The following is a 19,100-nucleotide window of genomic DNA, read 5'->3' as shown; positions in this document are numbered from 1 at the left end:
TATAACATATGAAAAGTAAAAAAAAAGGGTTAAATGAATTTTTATAAAAGAAGCGAAGATAGAATCTAAAATCAATGGAAAGTTATGTAATTTCTACTTCAATTCCACTACTACTTAATTTATTTCTAATTTTTCTTCTTATTACATATAAATTGTCGCAGTTTTTAGTGTTGTATAAAAATTTTCTGAATATTCCTCAAAAGTCCCAGCTTTAGACAAAATATTTTCTATAAAAAGCCATTAATAAATTTTTTATGCTGAAAAGAAATAAGAAAACCTCGATTAAGCTACACTTTTGAGTTCTTAAAACTGCATAATCAATTCAATATTACTGAAGGATTAGATCACAGCTCGAGAGAGATTCAACAGTGTCGTTCACTGTATTCAAATATAATTGTACGGAAGATTTTGGAAATGTTATATTATGCGATCATGTCGATGTTGATGATGATCATCACAATCATTTATACTATAAAATGTTTGCCAAAACGAGCGTTTTTAGAAACTTTTTCCTTGAATGACAACTAACGTTTTCGAATAGCTGATCTTTATTTGAATGTGTTCACATGTTACTTCATAAGCAAATTTTCTTAGAGTATGTTTCAAAATGAACACTAAAATTTGTTCCGTTAAAATATTATTTTTCAGTTTTTCTCCTTAATTACTTTTAAATTTTAGTAATATTCCTCGTGTAATTAAAAAAAGTTTTTCTGTGTAGTTTAATAAAGTTCAGTACCATCAGAGAAAAAAATATTCAGGGGCTTAGTAAATAAATAAAAAATAGTTAAAATGATTGTCAATAACAGGAGCATTTATGCTTTAAGTCAACTCAGTAATATAATCAGTTTTAAATTTTCATACTTGCTTTCAATTTAAAATAATATAATTTTGTCAGATATTCTTCTGAAGTGCATGATTTAATTTATAAACTATAAATACCCTGGTCACAGTATCGTCCTCTGTATCCAGGCTTGCATTTACAACGCCCATCTTTGGGTTCACAAATAGCATCGTTCTTGCAAAGGCAAACTCCTTCGCATTTGTATCCATAAGATCCTTTCGGGCAAGCTGAAAAACAAATAGAATTTAAAATATAAATATGAAAGTCTGAAAATCTTCGAAAGAAATTAATAATATTTTTTAAGTACGGAATGGCAATATGTAGCATTATGTATAACGAAAATATGTAGCATTCATTGAATTAAACAGTTGTGTTAAATGTCCTTGTTTTTTCGCAAAGTCCAATAGAGATTTTAAAAATAAATTTTTCCTTCGTATTTATATGAAACTTCTTTAACTAAATAAGGTAAGATAAATGATTCTAAAAATCAGGAAAACATTGAAAGAGACAATTTAAAAATTACAAATTAAAAAGATGTAATTTTATCATACATATAATTTAAAATCAATACATATAATTTAAAAGTAAAAAATGAAATTCCAAAAGAAACAATAAAATATAAATTTAAAATCATGCTGTAATGCTGTTTAAGATTTAATTAAACAAAAGTTTAAAATTTATATACTAGAAGAAAAATTCGTAGATAGTAAAATTCTGAAAACTGATGAGCATTATTGGATCATGCCATGGCAGTTTATTGTTAAAAAATAGTACGGCATATTTTTAACAATTAAAGGATTAAGTTTCAACATATATGGCTGCAAGATGTTTAGTCGAGCACCAATTTGAATGAAGAGTCTCAGTCCACTAAAAAAAAAAAAAAAAAAAAAAAAAAAAAAGATCGTCAACACCTACGGAAGATATTAAGTCACAAGTTTATGAACGTACCGTAAACAGCAACACAATGCTAGTATAGCACATAAAGATGACGCAAATAGTTAGACTTCAAAATTTTGTGTTGAGAAATTACCTTCTAGTTCTGGGTTTACCATTGCTCATCGGCCTTATAAGAGAAAGCCTTGTCATCAGAGTTTAGGCAGAACAATTTTGAGCATTCATAAACGGCAGACAAAGGCATTTCACTATCGGATGTAGGCCCATTACCGTGTTTGGTGGCGTAGGATTTTGTTTTCCCTGACTCTAGATCAAACCTGTGAGGATCTTTAACAACTAGTAATTGATACTTTTAGAAGACAGATGCCCAATGGCTTACAGTGCCCACCTGCTAGTTAACTTTTCAAGCAAACTTTCTCAGTTACTCAGTGTCCTATTGTTCAGTAATAAGCCACTTAATAAGACACTTTGTTCTCGCAGTATAAACATTTAGAGAACACCGAAAAGATTGATCATTAAAGATTTCATCTCACATGTCTAACCGCTGACTACTGGGAGCTTGACTTTCGTTCGATCCCAGGCAACTGGTAGGCTACATGGTTTATTTTCATGATTTTTCTATGTGTAACGTGAATATGAGCCAATTTTCCTTAGAAAGTCCTCCATAAAGGCGTTCCTACTTTTCGTCAGATAGTCTTCGCATGCTTTACCATACTCAAATAACCTAACTTAACTAGACATGTAAGTATAATATTCGTTATTTTTCTCATAGTTGTCAATTCTATTAGAAGCTTTAGTTTCGACGTATAAAAATGTCATACTGTGCATCTGACCACAATAAACTATAAGACAATTTTTCTGAAAGGTTATTTATAAATGTAAATTTTAATTTTGCAATGACAATTTTTGCACCAATAATCGCACTAGGGGCAAAATCTCTTTAAATTCTGTATCCTGTATCCGTAGCAAAAGGGAGGCAAGGAGAAATAAGCATCCAGCGGGCGGCAAACTGAAACGAAACGAAATTTTAGAACTAAATGTTTTCCATTCTTGGCGAACATGAGGGGGATTCAGTTGTCCCCTGACACTGAAAATTCTAGCTCCGACATTGAGCGGATATTTCTTTGCGCATAACACTACACTAACCCATGTTCGGAATTATAATTGGATTACGGAAAAGCTCACGAGCGCTATGTGGCAAAGGAAAATTATGTCTTCGCGGAGGACTTTCTAAGGAAACTGACTCGCATTCTCATTTCATATGGGTGAAACCAAGAAAACGCCGTCGCACACAGTCCGTTCACCGTTCTTTGAAGCCAGGTCAAACTAATAGCATTCGACGATTATACTGCTTGCCGCTGGCGAGCATTCAGACTTAATGAAGAGACTGACACTTTGTTATGTCTTTGTTTGTTATGTTTGTTTGTTTATGTGGCAAAGGAAAATTATGTCTTCGCGGAGGACTTTCTAAGGAAACTGACTCGCATTCTCATTTCATATGGGTGAAACCAAGAAAATGCCGTCGCACACCGTTCTTTGAAGCCAGGTCAAACTAATAGCATTCGACGATTATACTGCTTGCCGCTGGCGAGCATTCAGACTTAATGAAGAGACTGACGTTGAACTTGCTTGCAGAATATTGCATGTCTGAAAAGTATAATCATAAACGCTATGTAATTTTACTTAACATTTTTTTGTTACATTCGAGTTCTCAATGTTACGTCGAATTAATTTCACCATTTAATTTGAAATTTTCCAGCGTTTATTCTTTGGGATTTTTCTATTAAAATTATGCGATATTTTATTTTATTTTGTATGCGTTTTGGTTTTACAGTTCAGAAAAATTTGGCATTTGTTGCTATAAGAGACCATGCAGATTCATTTCGTACAGGAAAATCTTAATAAGGAAAATCCAGATTTCAGTTAAAAAACCCAATACTGTAGGCTGATATTAAAATGGTAGGTAAATATGTTCTATTTATCCTTCTCTGATAATTTATAAATGCAACACCAAGAAAAAGTGGTCAAAAAGGGATGAAATTTGGAAAAAAGACAGAGACAGCAAGCAGCAATAAGTGATCTTTATTTCAAAATGATAGTCAGAATACAGAGCGAGAACGGCGTCAGCTCAGTAGGATGTAGGACCACCGCGGACAGCGATGCATACACGAAGAGTTTATTCAGATTAAAGTAGTATGAAGTGCCTATTTAAGCAAGATTTTCGGAAGTTATTTTTAGAGCGTGTTTGCCTATTCCAGGCCACGCTGTGCTGCGATTTTTTTTCTACTCAACGCTGCGACTTGTGTTAGCCGCGTTGAGTGTTCTAGCCATTTAGCCTGTCTCGCCGGTTTATTATAAACCAGAGCTCTTCCTGCGCGTTAAAGCATTCTGTAAGGCATTAGGCTAAAGTACCATACCTTGAAATTATCTTTCGTTACGTATTTCTGTTAAGCCAGAAGTGCTGGCTTCCTGTAACCCAAGTTGGGTCATTTGTTAATTTGGATGCTTGAATAAAAAGGTCTTATATACCCTCCTTCCAATTTATGTTTGTTTCACAAGGCTAGAAGATAATTCTTCAACAGACCTTTTTAAAAGTTTATGTTTCCAAAGCGACATAGACTTTACAAAGACAATATTAGAATTAACTATAACTAATTTAACAGACTTCAACTATCACACTTTCAAAAGCAAGCGAGTTCGGTAGCAAAGGAAGGATGGTTTTCAGAGAAGGAAGTATTAATACAGCATGCGGTTCTTTCAAAAGGCATTCAGGAATACTTCACCACTCACCCAGATGGCACTGTTTGCCATGCCAACCCGGATGACAGATACACTTGCCGTCGTCAGGATCGCAAACACCATTCTGGCACTGGCACTGTTCTTTACAGAAATTTCCATAAAAACCAGGAGAGCAAGCTGAGAAGCAAAGAGTGTTTCAAATGGCAAGCGAGACATTGAAAGCTAATGAGAAAGCTTAGATATAGTACTTTATATCCTCACACTCTAACAACTCTATAACAAGAAATTTGTTCTTCTTGTAATTTAGAGTAAGCTTTTCATAGTATTAGTTAAAGTATTAATTGCATTCAGACTTATTTTTAATTAAGAGAGTGCTCGTTGCAGTTTTTTTCTCTTTTTTCTCCCTCTGTTTTTTTAAGTAAATTAAAATAACCTCTTGCAGAGGAAGAGAATACATTCCTTTTCTCGAGATAAAGTTTCAGTGTCTGTACCTCAAAATTATTAAACGATAAAACACAGTTTGTAAATTAAAACAGCCTGTTAAAATTAGGCATTGTTTTTAAAAATATTCTTTATATATGTAAGTGCAAGATCGAGATAAGCTCACAAAAATATCAATCGTTAAATTTGGCTGCATCATAAAATACTGAATTATGTAAATACTGCATATTTCTGAGATTTTCAATAAACATATTCTTTATATATGTAAGTGCAAGATCGAGATAAGCTCACAAAAATATCAATCGTTAAATTTGGCTGCATCATAAAATACTGAATTATGTAAATACTGCATATTTCTGAGATTTTCAATAAACATATTCTTTATATATGTAAGTGCAAGATCGAGATAAGCTCACAAATTTGGCTGCATCATAAAATACTGAATTATGTAAATACTGCATATTTCTGAGATTTTCAATAAACATATTCTTTATATATGTAAGTGCAAGATCGAGATAAGCTCACAAAAATATCAATCGTTAAATTTGGCTGCATCATAAAATACTGAATTATGTAAATACTGCATATTTCTGAGATTTTCAATAAACATATTCTTTATATATGTAAGTGCAAGATCGAGATAAGCTCACAAAAATATCAATCGTTAAATTTGGCTGCATCATAAAATACTGAATTATGTAAATATTGCATATTTCTGAGATTTTCAACTAAATAAAAATTTTAAATAATATTTGTTTTAAATCTGATTAGCCGAATAGTTATTGTATATTTGTTTTTGAAAAACCGAATGAGGGGACTGTTCTTAGAACAGAATTCCTCTTTATAGCGTTTAATCCCATTATTAAGCTTTTCCCTAAACGAAGGTTGTAAACTTTTTATTTTAATTTGTAGCTTATTTAAAAACTATTTATAAAAAATTTATCTATATTCTTTCCAGTCGTGGCGTAAACGCACTGCGTTTGCATTTCATCTGGGAGCTGGATTTTTTCTTTTACATGTGCAAGATGTTTAAAAATTCTGACGAAAACTAAAATTTGAAACTTTTATTCATACTTACTTTTGAGACATCCATTGCCATACTTTCCTTTTTCGCAATGACATATTCCAGTTTCAGGATGGCAAGATATCCCATTGCCGCAGTCGCAAGTGTTCTTGCATTCGATACCATAAAAGCCTGGAGGACAGGGTTTATCACAATAAGTGCCTGACCAACCAGGACCGCAGATACACGCCCCTCTAATGTGGTCACAAGTTGCTCCATTTTTACATGGACAGTCTTGTTCGCAGTTCCAGCCATATTTCCCTTCAGGACAAGCTAAAATAATGTCAGAGAAGACAGCAACTAATAAATATATGTGAAACAAAGAACATTGATTAAAAATAAGAATCAATTTCAGAGACATAATTTAATAACCACAGTGTTGGCATTCTTTGAGAGATTCTGCTTCCAATCCCGAGAAAACTATTACTGATTATAAAGCAGCAGCTACTTATAAATTCTGAAATAATGTAAAAGTATCATTTTTTTAATATTATGCGTTAATGTCATGTATGGAATGTAAAAAATAGATATGTGTTAAAAAGAAACACTACCTCGTGGGTTCGCTTTGACATAGCAGCATTTGCAAATTATTCTAGGAAATGCATTCTTGATAATATAAAATCTAAACAGTGATAAATTTTAAATAAAATCTTGTTAATCTAAAGAATGAATATGTACATTATGAAGTAATTAAGTTAAAATGCATCGTTAATAAAAGAATGTTAGGCGATATAGTAAAATTAAAGTAGGGAAACAAAACTGTTTGCTGGACGTACCTGAAACTTTTATGAAGGTATAGGCTAAACTTAAGTATACGCTTAAACGTGATTGACTGGACTTATATGAAACTTATATGAAACTACCTATATGGACTACATGAACCTATATGGACTACCTGAACCTATATGGACTACTTACTAACTATATGACTACCTGAAACTTATATGAAAGTATACGCTAAACTTAAGTACTATATGCTTAAATGTGATTGACTGGACTTACCTCAAACTGATATGAAAGTATAGGCTAAACTTAACTATTATACACTTAAACGTGATTTATAAAAAGAGAACATAGTGCTTTCGAAAAGAATCCTTTTTTCATTGCTACGAAATAACTCTTAGCACTGAAATGTTTAGAAAGAAGTTATTTGTAATGGCATTACAAATGGCATTACAAATAAAGAACCAGATTTAAAGCCATTATATAGATTTCCATTGTTTTAAATTAAATGAGGGATTAGACCCTAGAAGGTAGTTTTTTCGAATTAATAACAGTAATGACAGCAATTAGGTGATACAAAATATGAACAGACACATATTTTGTTTAGTTTATTTGATTATGGCAAACGACTCAAGGACTATCTGCCTAAAGGGAGCGATTTCTAAGGGAAAATGGCTAGCAGGCACGTTACCACATGGAGAAAACTACGAAAATGCCCATGCAGCCAGCCTTTTCACTGGGATTGAACACTGAACCGAACTACCAGTATTCAACAATTTTACCAATGTTCAGCGTATCCGATATTATCAAGAATACTTTTCCTAGACTAGTTTCGAAGGACTGCTATGTCAAAAAGAACCTTCCAATAGTGTTTCTTTTTAACACATATCTAATTTTTACATTCCATATATGACATTAACGCATAATATTATAAAGGTAATACTTTTACATTATCTCAGAATTTATAAATAGTTCGGCCGCTTGTAGTCCACATATTTTGTAAGAAAATAAACTATTGGTATTTAATACATAAACAGCAAGCTAACAGACGAGTAATGTGATATTTTGTTATAGAGAAGTACTTACGCTTATCACATTCCTTCCCAGTCCATCCTGGCTGACAAATACATTCTCCGGTGTATTTGTCACACTCTCCTCCATTTGCACATTCGCAATGATGCTGGCAGTTGGGACCATAACTTCCAGGACTGCAAGCTTTGGGAGATTTAAATAAACTGATTATTAAGTAGCCATAAAATTACAATACATATTGAAGCTTGAGTACTCAACGTATACTACTGTTCATTTTATCACTTGTGCCATTCATTTACAACAGCACTCTTCATTGCACTTCAGTATTATCAGTTATTATATAACAACATTATACACGCACTGAATATTCAGGTTTATTATATTTTAAGGAGACTTAGCTTATAATTTAAACACAATTTTGAATAATTCATATAATATCATATTGCTTAAGTAACCGAGATTAAATTTTTTAAAAATCTTTTCTAGTTTTGTTCCATGTTTCCTTAATTCTATGCGATTTCGAATGTTTTAATAACTAAGAAAAAAAAATCTTAAAATCTTACGCTGGTCACAGTGTATTCCCGTCCATCCTGAAGAACAATGGCATCTACCATTCACTCGATCACAAGTGGCGCCATTTTTACAGTGACATTGGCCCTGGCAGTCCGCTCCGTACTTATCAGGGGGACATTCTGCAACAAAATTACAGTAATGCAATTTAAAAAGCAAAGTGTTCTGCGAGAATAACAGATTTCTAGAGTTCCTTATTTGAGTACAAATAAGAAACCTCATGGATGAAAAATTTTATTTAGTAGTGTGATTTATTTAAACAACATGGAATTGCACAATACATACAAATAAATAGCATAATATATACTTTAGTATGGTGATAGACCATTAATGAGAATACTTACTTACAGATAACATTACGCGTAAACGTAATAACGCGTAACGTAATAAAAATAATTTATATTATCTAATTTTTATATTCTACACATTTTATGTGCTGAAACAGAGATCTTTGATTACAACTAGATAAAACTTCCAGAATATTACTTTTCCATCTTTTGATAAGTAAACCGGTTTCTTTCTTTTAAGATCAAAGAACAGAGATTTCATTCATAAAAGATAATGTCTTTGAGTTTATATGAGAGTAAAATTCGAAATATTTCTAACATCTGTGTATGTTTTTTATTTATGTGAAGCAGAAGGAGTTTGCTCAATATTTTGCTTTTAGCTATGATAAGTATGTTGGATTATAATGCCTACTTTTAAATAGAGAGATAAATTGGCAACTTTATGATGATAAAGATCAAATTTCAAAAATCCAGTGTTATTAATTATTGAATCCAATAATATTTATTATATTGAGATACATTCAACATTAATCTTGTAGAAAATATTCACAGAATTATCTCAGCGCTAAAACAAATTGATGTAGTATTGGTGAAATAATGTCTTTATGAAATTTTAAAAATTAATAATTGCGTCTGAAAGGAGCAGTTTACGTAGTTAACTCATGAATCTATAAAAACACCATTAAATATTCGGGTTTTATATCCTAAAATTTATAAATATTCACCTCATCCTAAATTAAGGTATATGACTTTTGGCAACGGCAAAAGCCGTAAAACATCCAGATTATAATGGACTATACCGGTTATCAGTTTATTTCTTTTTTAAATTAATTCAATAACGATGTGGAAAGTATAGTTTACAGAATGAAGCTTACGTTTACTTAACGTGTTTATGCTGAAGCGTTTTATGTTTACTAAACAGTTATCACATTACTTTTGCCTTTCGTTGACTCCCACCAGGATGCAAATTAGCTAATGCATTTAAGGACACAGCTTTTGAGTTTGAAAGAGAGCTTTTGGCAGCTTTCGCTAATCGTTTCGATACTATTTTCACTCCGCTTCTATATGTTCGGCTGTACACTTGCTGGCCGTATTCGTTCACATGAGTTGAGGGTCTGAGCAAAACTTTTGGCACACTTTGTTTTATAAATTTCATATTTTAAATACTTGAATTTCACTTTGTTTCTGTCAGTCTCGCCAAGTAGCAGAGACTGTGCGGGTTGTTAACTAGGTTATGTAAATTTTTAGGTTGAGGAGCTAATTGAAAGGTTTATTTTATACGTTCTATGTTCAGTGCTGCTTCGCTAGAAAATTACGATAAGGCGATAAGTTGCCCGACTGTTTTCCTAAGGCCAGAGTTAACATTTGAAGGAGTTAGATTCCATTACTTTTTTTCGTTTTGAAATCCTCAAAACTGCAAGAGGATCGAGAGATTTCCTTTCAAAATTGCAAATTGGATGATTATATCAAGTGACTAACACAAGAAAACCGTTAAAAGTAACAATTGATTTTTAACTCCTAACAAATTCACTAGATTTCACTACTTCCCTACATAAAACATTTACTTTATACTGTCGATTTTTCATGGAGAAACAAACTCTATTGATTATTAATTTATCAACAGTTTTCTAAAATGCTAAAGTTTTATTTTAATTAGTCCTGTACGCAATCACAATTTGGCTAGTAATCTCTATATACATATACTACTGAATTTTGCCTATTACCTAGCAATTTATATTACACACATATAATTTTGCCCATTAACTAGTAATCTGTATATATACATATATTTTGTCCGTTAACTAGTAAGGTATACATACTATATACATACTATACATATATTTTGCTCAATGTACTATTACTAGGTAGATTATACCGTTTTCAGCATCATCTGTAATCATGTTTTAAAATACATATTTCTTTTACAATTGCTTTTTTTTCAATTCTGTAATTAATGATATACCGCGTAAATGAAATACTTGCCATTATGACTATAATAATCAGAAAATGAAAAATTGTGAATAAGAAACAAGCTTATTTTCCTCTCTGAAACAAAAACAAAATATATATATAAATAAATATAATGCAGCTGTTTTCGTATTCAATATTCAATTTCTGAGGTCCTTTTTTGTTGACTTCCAAACTCTTCAGGAGGTAATATTCCTTAGTAATATCTAGTTATTGCACATTTACTGATCATCTTGATATGCGATTATCTTTCAGTGATCTTTTGCAGCAGTCATAATATACACATTTTATGTATTCCAGAACTGCGTCGAAAATCTGGAGGCTTCTTATGGAGAGATTTTAAGTTATCATCATTTAAAATAATTGGCGTAATAAAAAAAACAACTGTTGTCTGTAACAAAAATATACCCCCAAAACAGGCTTGCTTAGTCTAAGAGGTATTTATAGTATTAAAATAGCTGCAAACTGTGCTGCTTCAGAATGTCCACGTGAAAGTGTAGAGATTTCATTAATATATAAACGGCTATGTTCTCGCCTCGCAGGGTTTATATAATTAAAAAATTCGGATTCAGTTCACGGGAGACATGAAAAGTTTTTAAATGTCATAATACATCTTAAAAGACAATTTTTTGAATGGGGGGGGGAAAGGGAATGAATGGTGTCTTCGACCACATAAGACCTTATACATTCCAGAGATGTTCAAACCGTCAGTTTACCCTTCTACCCGATAATAAATTGAAGTCTTCTGAGAATAATGCGAATGCTATTTTATGCCCGTTTTCATTCACTTGACCTTTATAGAAATTGTCATCAACAGTTAGTTTGGTTTGTGGTTTTTATACCCATTATACTAATAGTATTACGTATTCCGAAAACTTTGCGACATAGCTATCTTCAAAAGAACTTTTGATCATAAGATTTATTTTTACTACGAGATATCAAATTGATCTCTATGCTTACACACAAATACTCTTTCACAGAAGCCATATATTACTATTTGTTAAATACTGTGGACTGTATCTATTATTACAAATTTCAGAATATTCTCTGTCGCTCTGAAATAGTAATAATATTTTATGTGCCATGTTAATGGTTTAAACAATGCAATGGTTATTAAGCTTAGATACTGTGAACAATAATTACCAACTGTGGTAAGATAATTTTTGTTGCCTTGTGTGGCTATCCATTTTCAGCACAATAATATTGTACATGTTATATGATACGGCTATGCCTATAAGCCATTTCTGGTCGGCTGAGTGTTTATTTAGCTAACAAGTGCCTATACATTTTTATCTATTCATTTTATTTCTTCTTATAAGATTTATTTTGATTATTTATAATCTTTAATGTCGTTCGTTTTCATATAAGCCGCGTATTTTTAATTAGTTTTATATTTATATTCTTGCCAATTTCTGTGCAAAATTTTACTCTTAATTAAAAAAATAATCATACATTTATTTCGGTTTTAAATATAGTTTTGTTAATGCATGTCCTAGTGAGCAACGTGTTACAAAGCTTAATAATATGGATTAGACGCACTATAAAATATCTGCTTCCGACGGGGGAAAAGTCTTCCCTGTAATGCTTTGCGTTGTTATTTCATGCATATCACCATAAAAGCTGTCATTAAGAAGTCTATCGTGTGTAGCTTCTTAGTAATTACTATCTTAGTCTAATTTTTGCGTATTTGCTTAATCGGTAGCTTTTATGCTGTTATACATACTAATAGTACAATCAAACCCTGATAGAGTGAATCCTGCTTATAAAAACCCGGATATAACGAACGAACATTTCCGTCCCGTCCAATTTTCTATATACTTAAATGTTATTTCATACGGCTACTCGAACCTCCAGAGGTATACAAAACGGATATAACGAACATAGAAATACCTTCGGTTGAAGCATTTTTTTTTTTAAATTTTTAATTTTTCAGAATTTCTGCAAGTTTTAATGAAACAACACGGGGTTTTACTTGATCTGGAACTGATAATGAGTCCCCAAACCTTTAACAGACGTGAAGCGAATTATCTCTGCGTAAAGTAATTACATTTCTGCAAGTTTTAATGAAACAACACGGGGTTTTACTTGATCTGGAACTGATAATGAGTCCAAAAACTTTTAACAGACGTGAAGCAAATGACCTCTGTGTAAAGTAATTACAAAGCCATAGAAAGTTTTTAAATTTTTGTTCAAATAGAATTTAGAACATAAATGCACTATCTTGAATGATATCAGCCACAGCTTTTGGTGACGTAAATGAACAGAACAGTGAAATTCTATTTAAAATGTGGACTAGTAAGTAATCAAAGACTATACAATTAAAATATATTCGAAACTGCCTCAATAATTCTAACCGAAACGTCAAAAATTAAGATGTCGGTAGCTACAGTAATGCAAAGCTGAATATTTACAATTAGCTGGCAAGAACTAAACGTAGAGTCCATGCATAGCCAAAAACACGCTCTCTCTTAAAAATCCCCAAACCCCAGTTTAAATACTAGCTAACTCATTTGCATTCTGGTGAGGAAAACGGAAAGGAGAAGTTATACTAAAGATCTAAACCATAATAACTGGTTAATTTGAATAATAGAAACCTTACAAACTAACCTTTAAAATCATCTGTATTTGGGATGTTAAGATCCATCCATGTGTAGAGATAGGAAAACACCTTTATGTTACTGTTCTTTCATCTTCACCCCACCTTTCTCTGTGTTCTAAAAAGGATCTAGCGAGACAAGTATAACACCCAATTTTTGCTAAACGAGGGCGCAGAATAAACATATCTTAGGACATCATATGGTGCACATGACCATTGAGCTAAAGAACTTGAAAGAATTTTCTGATTCCTTTTAAGATGTTTGATTATGAGGTCAGACAGAATTCTGTTGAAGGCTGATGCTATGATGGAAATTTGAAATTTCTGTTATTCAAGGAAGAGGAAGTAGCGTCTTATGAGCTATACAGGAGGCTCATAGTTTAGAAAATGCAAATTTTTATATTTTTTAGTTTGTTTTATTTGAATACAAATGCTCTCCAAATTCTGACACTTGAATGGGAGATTTCGTAATTTTTAGATATTTTGCAAGGTTTAGAATATTCTTCATAAAGGCTATTAAATCCTTTCTATGCAGCCATAATACTTTAGAAATAAATGAATGCGTTCTCAATGGATATTGAATAAGCCAGACTAACGAAGACATTATCTTCCTTTTTCATCTTTTCCAGAAGAGCAGAATTTTACATATTCTTCGATCTATTTCTCTGCAGTCTGTACTGGTGAAATTTTTCCATGTCAAAAATTCATACATTTAGCTAGCAGTAAAACCAAAATATTCAGTATTGAAGACAAGGGAAACATTGCTCGGGAAAAAACTACAACAACAACAACAACAAAAAAAAAAAAAAAAAAAAAAAAAAAAAGGGGAATGGACGAAGCCAAATCGATATCTGCCCACAACAGAATTTATCGAAATTTATAGTTGGCAATTTCTGCTCATGGGAAAAAAAATGGATACTAGGAAAACGTTGAGAAAGTCTGGCCATAAGGATGTCGAAAAAACATTTTTGAAATGGTTCACCATTAAAAGAAGCCGCAGTCTGCCCATATAGGCCGATTGCTTCAGACCATTAAATTTGCCAGACACTTTGGAGATACTTTCTTTTCTTATGCCGAAGTAGTTGGTTGGTTAGGGTTTTAGAAGGGAAAGAATATTTTTTTCTTCAAGAAAAATGGGGGAAGAATCAGATAGCATTTAAGAACTAGATATCGAGAAATGGGAAAAAAAACTGTTTGGAATAATACACGTTTTCAGGATTAAGAAAAAGACATTTTCAACATAAGATTAAGTTGGGCTGTTTTACAAGAGGATGCGAAATCAAACTAATAATTTAATGACAGAAGGAGCACTGACGGAAAATTTTCGAAGGGTTGAATCATAATTCTTGGCAATACGATTGGCACCGAGTGTCACAGGCTTTTGATGATTGGAAAATCTCCAAAGCCAAAATGCTTAAAAATTGTGAAAATTATTTCCAATAAAACTAACTGTAGGGTATGGATGTCAACAGGACTGACTGAAGAAGTATTACGGAAGTGGGATGAAGAAAGTTCGGCCAAAAAGCGGAAGATTCTACTCTTGACTGATATACTGCACGCATATATGTCGAAAGATAAGAATAGATTAAGATTATTTTCCAGCTCTAGAATGCAGCTTCGATGTTGTAGCTTATATGGACTTAGGCACGTCAGAATTTCTAAAGGAAAGCTGTCGTTTTAATCAGTTTGGAGTAGTCGGAAAGCAAGTAGATTATAATGTTTCACTTGTGATACAATGCTGAATGCTAGTGTCTTAGGGACTTGTTACAGAATCAGACATCCGAAATTGTTTTCGGTATGCTGATCTAAAAAAGAGTGTTAAAGAAGGAGATGACAAAAATGTGGTTTTGCCTAACACTAAGCCGCTAGGAAAAAAAGGCACTTAAATATTGAGAATGTGACATGAAACGTTTCCAAGTATGTGATTATGATAACGTTACATATCAAAATGCAAGTGATGAAGATTGTGACAGAAATTAAAATGAGAAATACTGATATCGAAGATTCTTCTCTTGATGCTTATGAAAATGCTGAAAAGGTGCAACCCACAGAAAGTGGACGTCCTACCACTACGGATGCCAAAGCAACGACGCGCGACATTAATAAATTTTCTTTTTTTTTTTTTTAACATACATGCAAAATATGAAGAACCGAAAGTAGTGGAGTCTTTTTAGAGTCTGGTCAAAAATATTCGTTCGTAAACCCGTCATTTGTTTTCGTTATACATTTTTAGTGTTTTTACATAATGGATAAAATAATTATTTATAATTATAAATGCGCATTTGGGAAAGAGTAATTCAAAGGAAAGGTCCTAACCATGATAATTTAAGGAGACAGGAATCTATCGCATAAATTTATAAATTACAATGAGTTTTGAAAATAAAGAACAACATATTAAAAAACTGAGGGTAATTAATAATTACTAAAAATACATTTTTAAAAAATTAGATTAATTCTTCTAGTAGATGTGACATTGCTAATCTTTTTCTTTCCTTCCCATTCTTTCTTTTTTCTTATTTTTTTTTTAATTCATTAGTGAATCTTCTTTAGTTTTTTGTGAGATAATCCATTTTCCTTATGGGACAGGATACAGCAAACTAAACTTTCGGTCCCTTGAAGTTCGTCCCAGAGATTTTCCACTATAATGGCATTAGTATAAATAATAATATAGCATTCTGAAACACTGGATGCATAGCATATTTATTATCACTACTGTCACTATCACTGTACTGTACTATCACTTTTGAAGTGATAATAAATAGTGATAATAAATATAACCAGTAGGGCAATATTTATTATCACTATGCATAGCATATTTATTATCACTATTTATTATCAAATATGCATAGCATATTTATTATCACTATTTATTATCACTTCAAAAGAACTACTAAATATTCACAAAGATTAGTTTTTACTTCGAAATGAATTCAAATCTCTTGGCCCGTAAACGAATGCTCTTTCATTGAGTTAAGGAAGCCGTATCTTTCTTTGTACTTAAACATAGTGGACTTTACAAATTCTCCGAACAGTTTACTCTGCAATCTAATTCCTAGGCAATTAACTACTTTACAATCAGATTTTCAACGTTCTTCTAAAAATCACCAAATTAGAAAAAATAATATATTTAAAAAATAACTGTAATGGTGTCACTATTAATAATTCAATTAATTCATTAATAACAACTCACGTAATGAATGGAATGGAATTTAATAGGAGACAGAAATAAATATAAATAACTCTGTAACTCTTTCTTTATTTGTAAACAATATTTTGATTCCATGCAAGCAAAATACTCAACCTACTTTTTTCACATGATTTTCCAATAAAACCAGTAGGGCAAGTACATTTTCCATTTTTCGGATTGCATATTCCTCCATTTTCACAAGTGCAAGTCTTTAGACAACTTTTATCGTATTTTCCTTTAGGGCAACCTAAAATATGGAATTTTTTAAAGAAAGCTAAAACACAACTGAATTCATTAACACCAGAAGGTGTTTGTTTACTAGATTCTTGCTAGTAACCGACTTTGTGATCAATTCATCGTAAACGTGAAGGATAATAAATGAATACAAATAACAATATTAAAAGTAAACATATAAATAAATGCAGAAATTAACACCATAAAAATTACTTACCTGATTGAGTCTCCTTATGGTTTATTGTGAGTTGACAAAACTGTTTTACGATAAAAAAGATGTTATTTTCAACTTTTATATCACATGAATTAACTCTTTTTGATTCAACAACAAACCCACGATTATTTTAAATGGGTGGAATGAGGGCGAGCTCAGGTAATCAAATGCTACGTAAAACAATTAAAAAAGGAAATTAAGGCATTAAGCTTTTATAATGATCTTTAAATTACATTTTTCATCTGCAGGACGTGGGAGAGAAGTAGTATGCGTAATAAATATCATCATTAAATAAGACACAATAACACGCCGAACAAATATTAATTCAGAAGTCAAACAACAAAAGCAATAGCTATTGACAGAGGCTTTTCACCCAACATTATTAATCAAGCAGTTAAAAAATTCTCAACATATTAAAAGGCACACTCTTGTTCTAGGAGATTATAAAAATTCTCTTGTCATTCCCTTCTTTCCATCAATTAGCTATAAAGTTGCACATATTTTGCAGAAATTTAACTTTCGGGTTGTTTATTCTCCCATCAATAAAATTCCGAGTTCCATACTCAAGGACACCATTCCGGATATGAATTTCTGGGGTATTTATAGGATTCCTTGCCAGTGTGGTTTAATTTACATTGGACAAAATAAGAGAACCTTAAAATTTCTCGTGAAGGAACATGAGGCATATGTTAGAAAAAAGGAAACACAGAAGTCTTCTGTTGCTCAACATTGTTGGTCCAAAAATCACACTTTCAATTTCTCTGCTGCCAAAATTATTCAAAAAACATCTTCCATTGGAGAACTGGATTTTCTAGAGGCATTTAACATTCAAAAAAATCTTTCTGTTCTAGTTAACGATCCTAATTCCAATCCATCTTTGCCTTCGGCCTTTAAAGAAATTATGTTTTAGTTCTGGTTTCACCAACAGGTGGCTCCACTTGCTTATTCTTGGCCAGGCTTTCTTATCTTATCTAATCATTATTTCCTAACTTGTTCATTTGCGGTTTTGCAGCTGAGGATGGTGGTTCGGTAAAACCATCGAAACTAGTCCTGTGAAAATTTTGAAAATATAACGCTGATTTTTGTTGTTTGACTTCTGAATAAATATCATGATTGCCTGATCCCCCTTCCACTATAATTCGCAGTTAAGACACTTGCTGTTTCTTGTCTCCCTTTTTTTTATTTTATTTGAAACAAGTATTAGCTATCTTTCCCTGAAAACGCACATTTTTTTCTTTTTCATTTAGCTTTGAAAATTAGAAATAATTCACCCAGAAAAAAGACATTTCGTTCAGATTCAAAGACTAAAGTAGAGTGAATATAATGAAGGAGGTCGGACAGGATGCATGAAATAAAGTTAGATCTAAGAACTACGAACTTAGAGATCTACGTACTAAATTACCAAGTACTGACAGAAAAGAAATCGAAGGATTTCGAGGAATTCTCCTTGTTACACATGTAACTTGTTTCCGGGTACATGAAATATACCTTTATGCTTGCCGTCCGTGTGTGATTGCAGGTCTATCAGATGGACTTGATATCTCGAGTTAACGCCGAACTGAACATTGGTTTCTCAATATTGCCTTTTTTGCACTGTGTTTCATTTGTTATTGTTTAAGTAAATTTAAATACAACATTACAATTTTGTGTGTAATATTTTTGAATTTAATTTTAAGCATACGTGTTCTTCTTTCGTGACCAATTTCGATATGAGTTTCGGATAGTATACTGATCAATTCATTATTGGTAACGTAATACTGTATATTAGTTTCTTTTGGCTTTAATGGCATAATGAACTTCTCTTCGTCATTAATTTGTAAAATGTTCAAAATTTTTAAATCGTCTGTCATCCAAAGGAGCACTGCACTTAATTTTAGTAGGAGCACTGCACTTAGTTTCAGTAAAAATCACGTTAGAATGTATTTTAGAGTACTTTTTTTGAGAAAACTAGAAGCAACTGTCTTCTCGTTTACTTGAAATAAGCGTACGTAATTAAAAAAAAATTAAAAATTAAGCAAATGTTGCTCGCATCAGCAAACCTTATGTAAGACTGATAAACAGCAGAGTGTTCGCGAGTCTAACAAATAAATGCCAAGTGACCTCAATCACGACAGAACAAAGGATTTGACTTTTTTATTTCTTCTCTCTCGACTTGTCGTTTCGGCCCGCACCAGAGTTTATCTGTGCTTGTCGACATATATCAATGGTAGTCTGAATGTATGATAATTCAACCAAATTTTCGGTCTTTCACGGACGTATTTGGTACATATCAACATTCTCAAATTTCGGCCTTTCATGGTAACACTAACAT

At 32.0% G+C, this 19,100-nt stretch overlaps 1 protein-coding gene across 4 annotated transcripts in view; it reads right to left on the bottom strand.

Annotated features, from left to right (window-relative positions):
• Positions 1-19,100, bottom strand: part of LOC118182303 (uncharacterized) — a 495,450-nt gene that overhangs the window by 18,693 nt on the left and 457,657 nt on the right. For 3 of the 4 annotated variants that reach the window (XM_085807736.1, XM_085807738.1, XM_085807737.1), the window contains 6 exons: positions 16,460-16,588; positions 8,297-8,425; positions 7,788-7,916; positions 5,994-6,251; positions 4,526-4,651; positions 940-1,068 (listed from right to left, as the gene is read on the bottom strand). In XM_085807736.1, the coding sequence (XP_085663862.1) occupies positions 940-1,068; positions 4,526-4,651; positions 5,994-6,251; positions 7,788-7,916; positions 8,297-8,425; positions 16,460-16,588 (900 nt within the window). The remainder of the gene's footprint in view (positions 1-939; positions 1,069-4,525; positions 4,652-5,993; positions 6,252-7,787; positions 7,917-8,296; positions 8,426-16,459; positions 16,589-19,100) is intronic. The other variant, XM_085807739.1, reaches the window with a different exon arrangement.

The sequence above is a fragment of the Stegodyphus dumicola genome, chromosome X1 (genome assembly GCF_044657685.1).
Source record: "Stegodyphus dumicola isolate Sdum_Otavi_A_Nest chromosome X1, ASM4465768v1".
Taxonomy (NCBI): domain Eukaryota; kingdom Metazoa; phylum Arthropoda; class Arachnida; order Araneae; family Eresidae; genus Stegodyphus; species Stegodyphus dumicola.
Note: the sequence above shows the minus strand (reverse complement) of the source record. Positions and strands in the feature narration are given on the sequence as shown.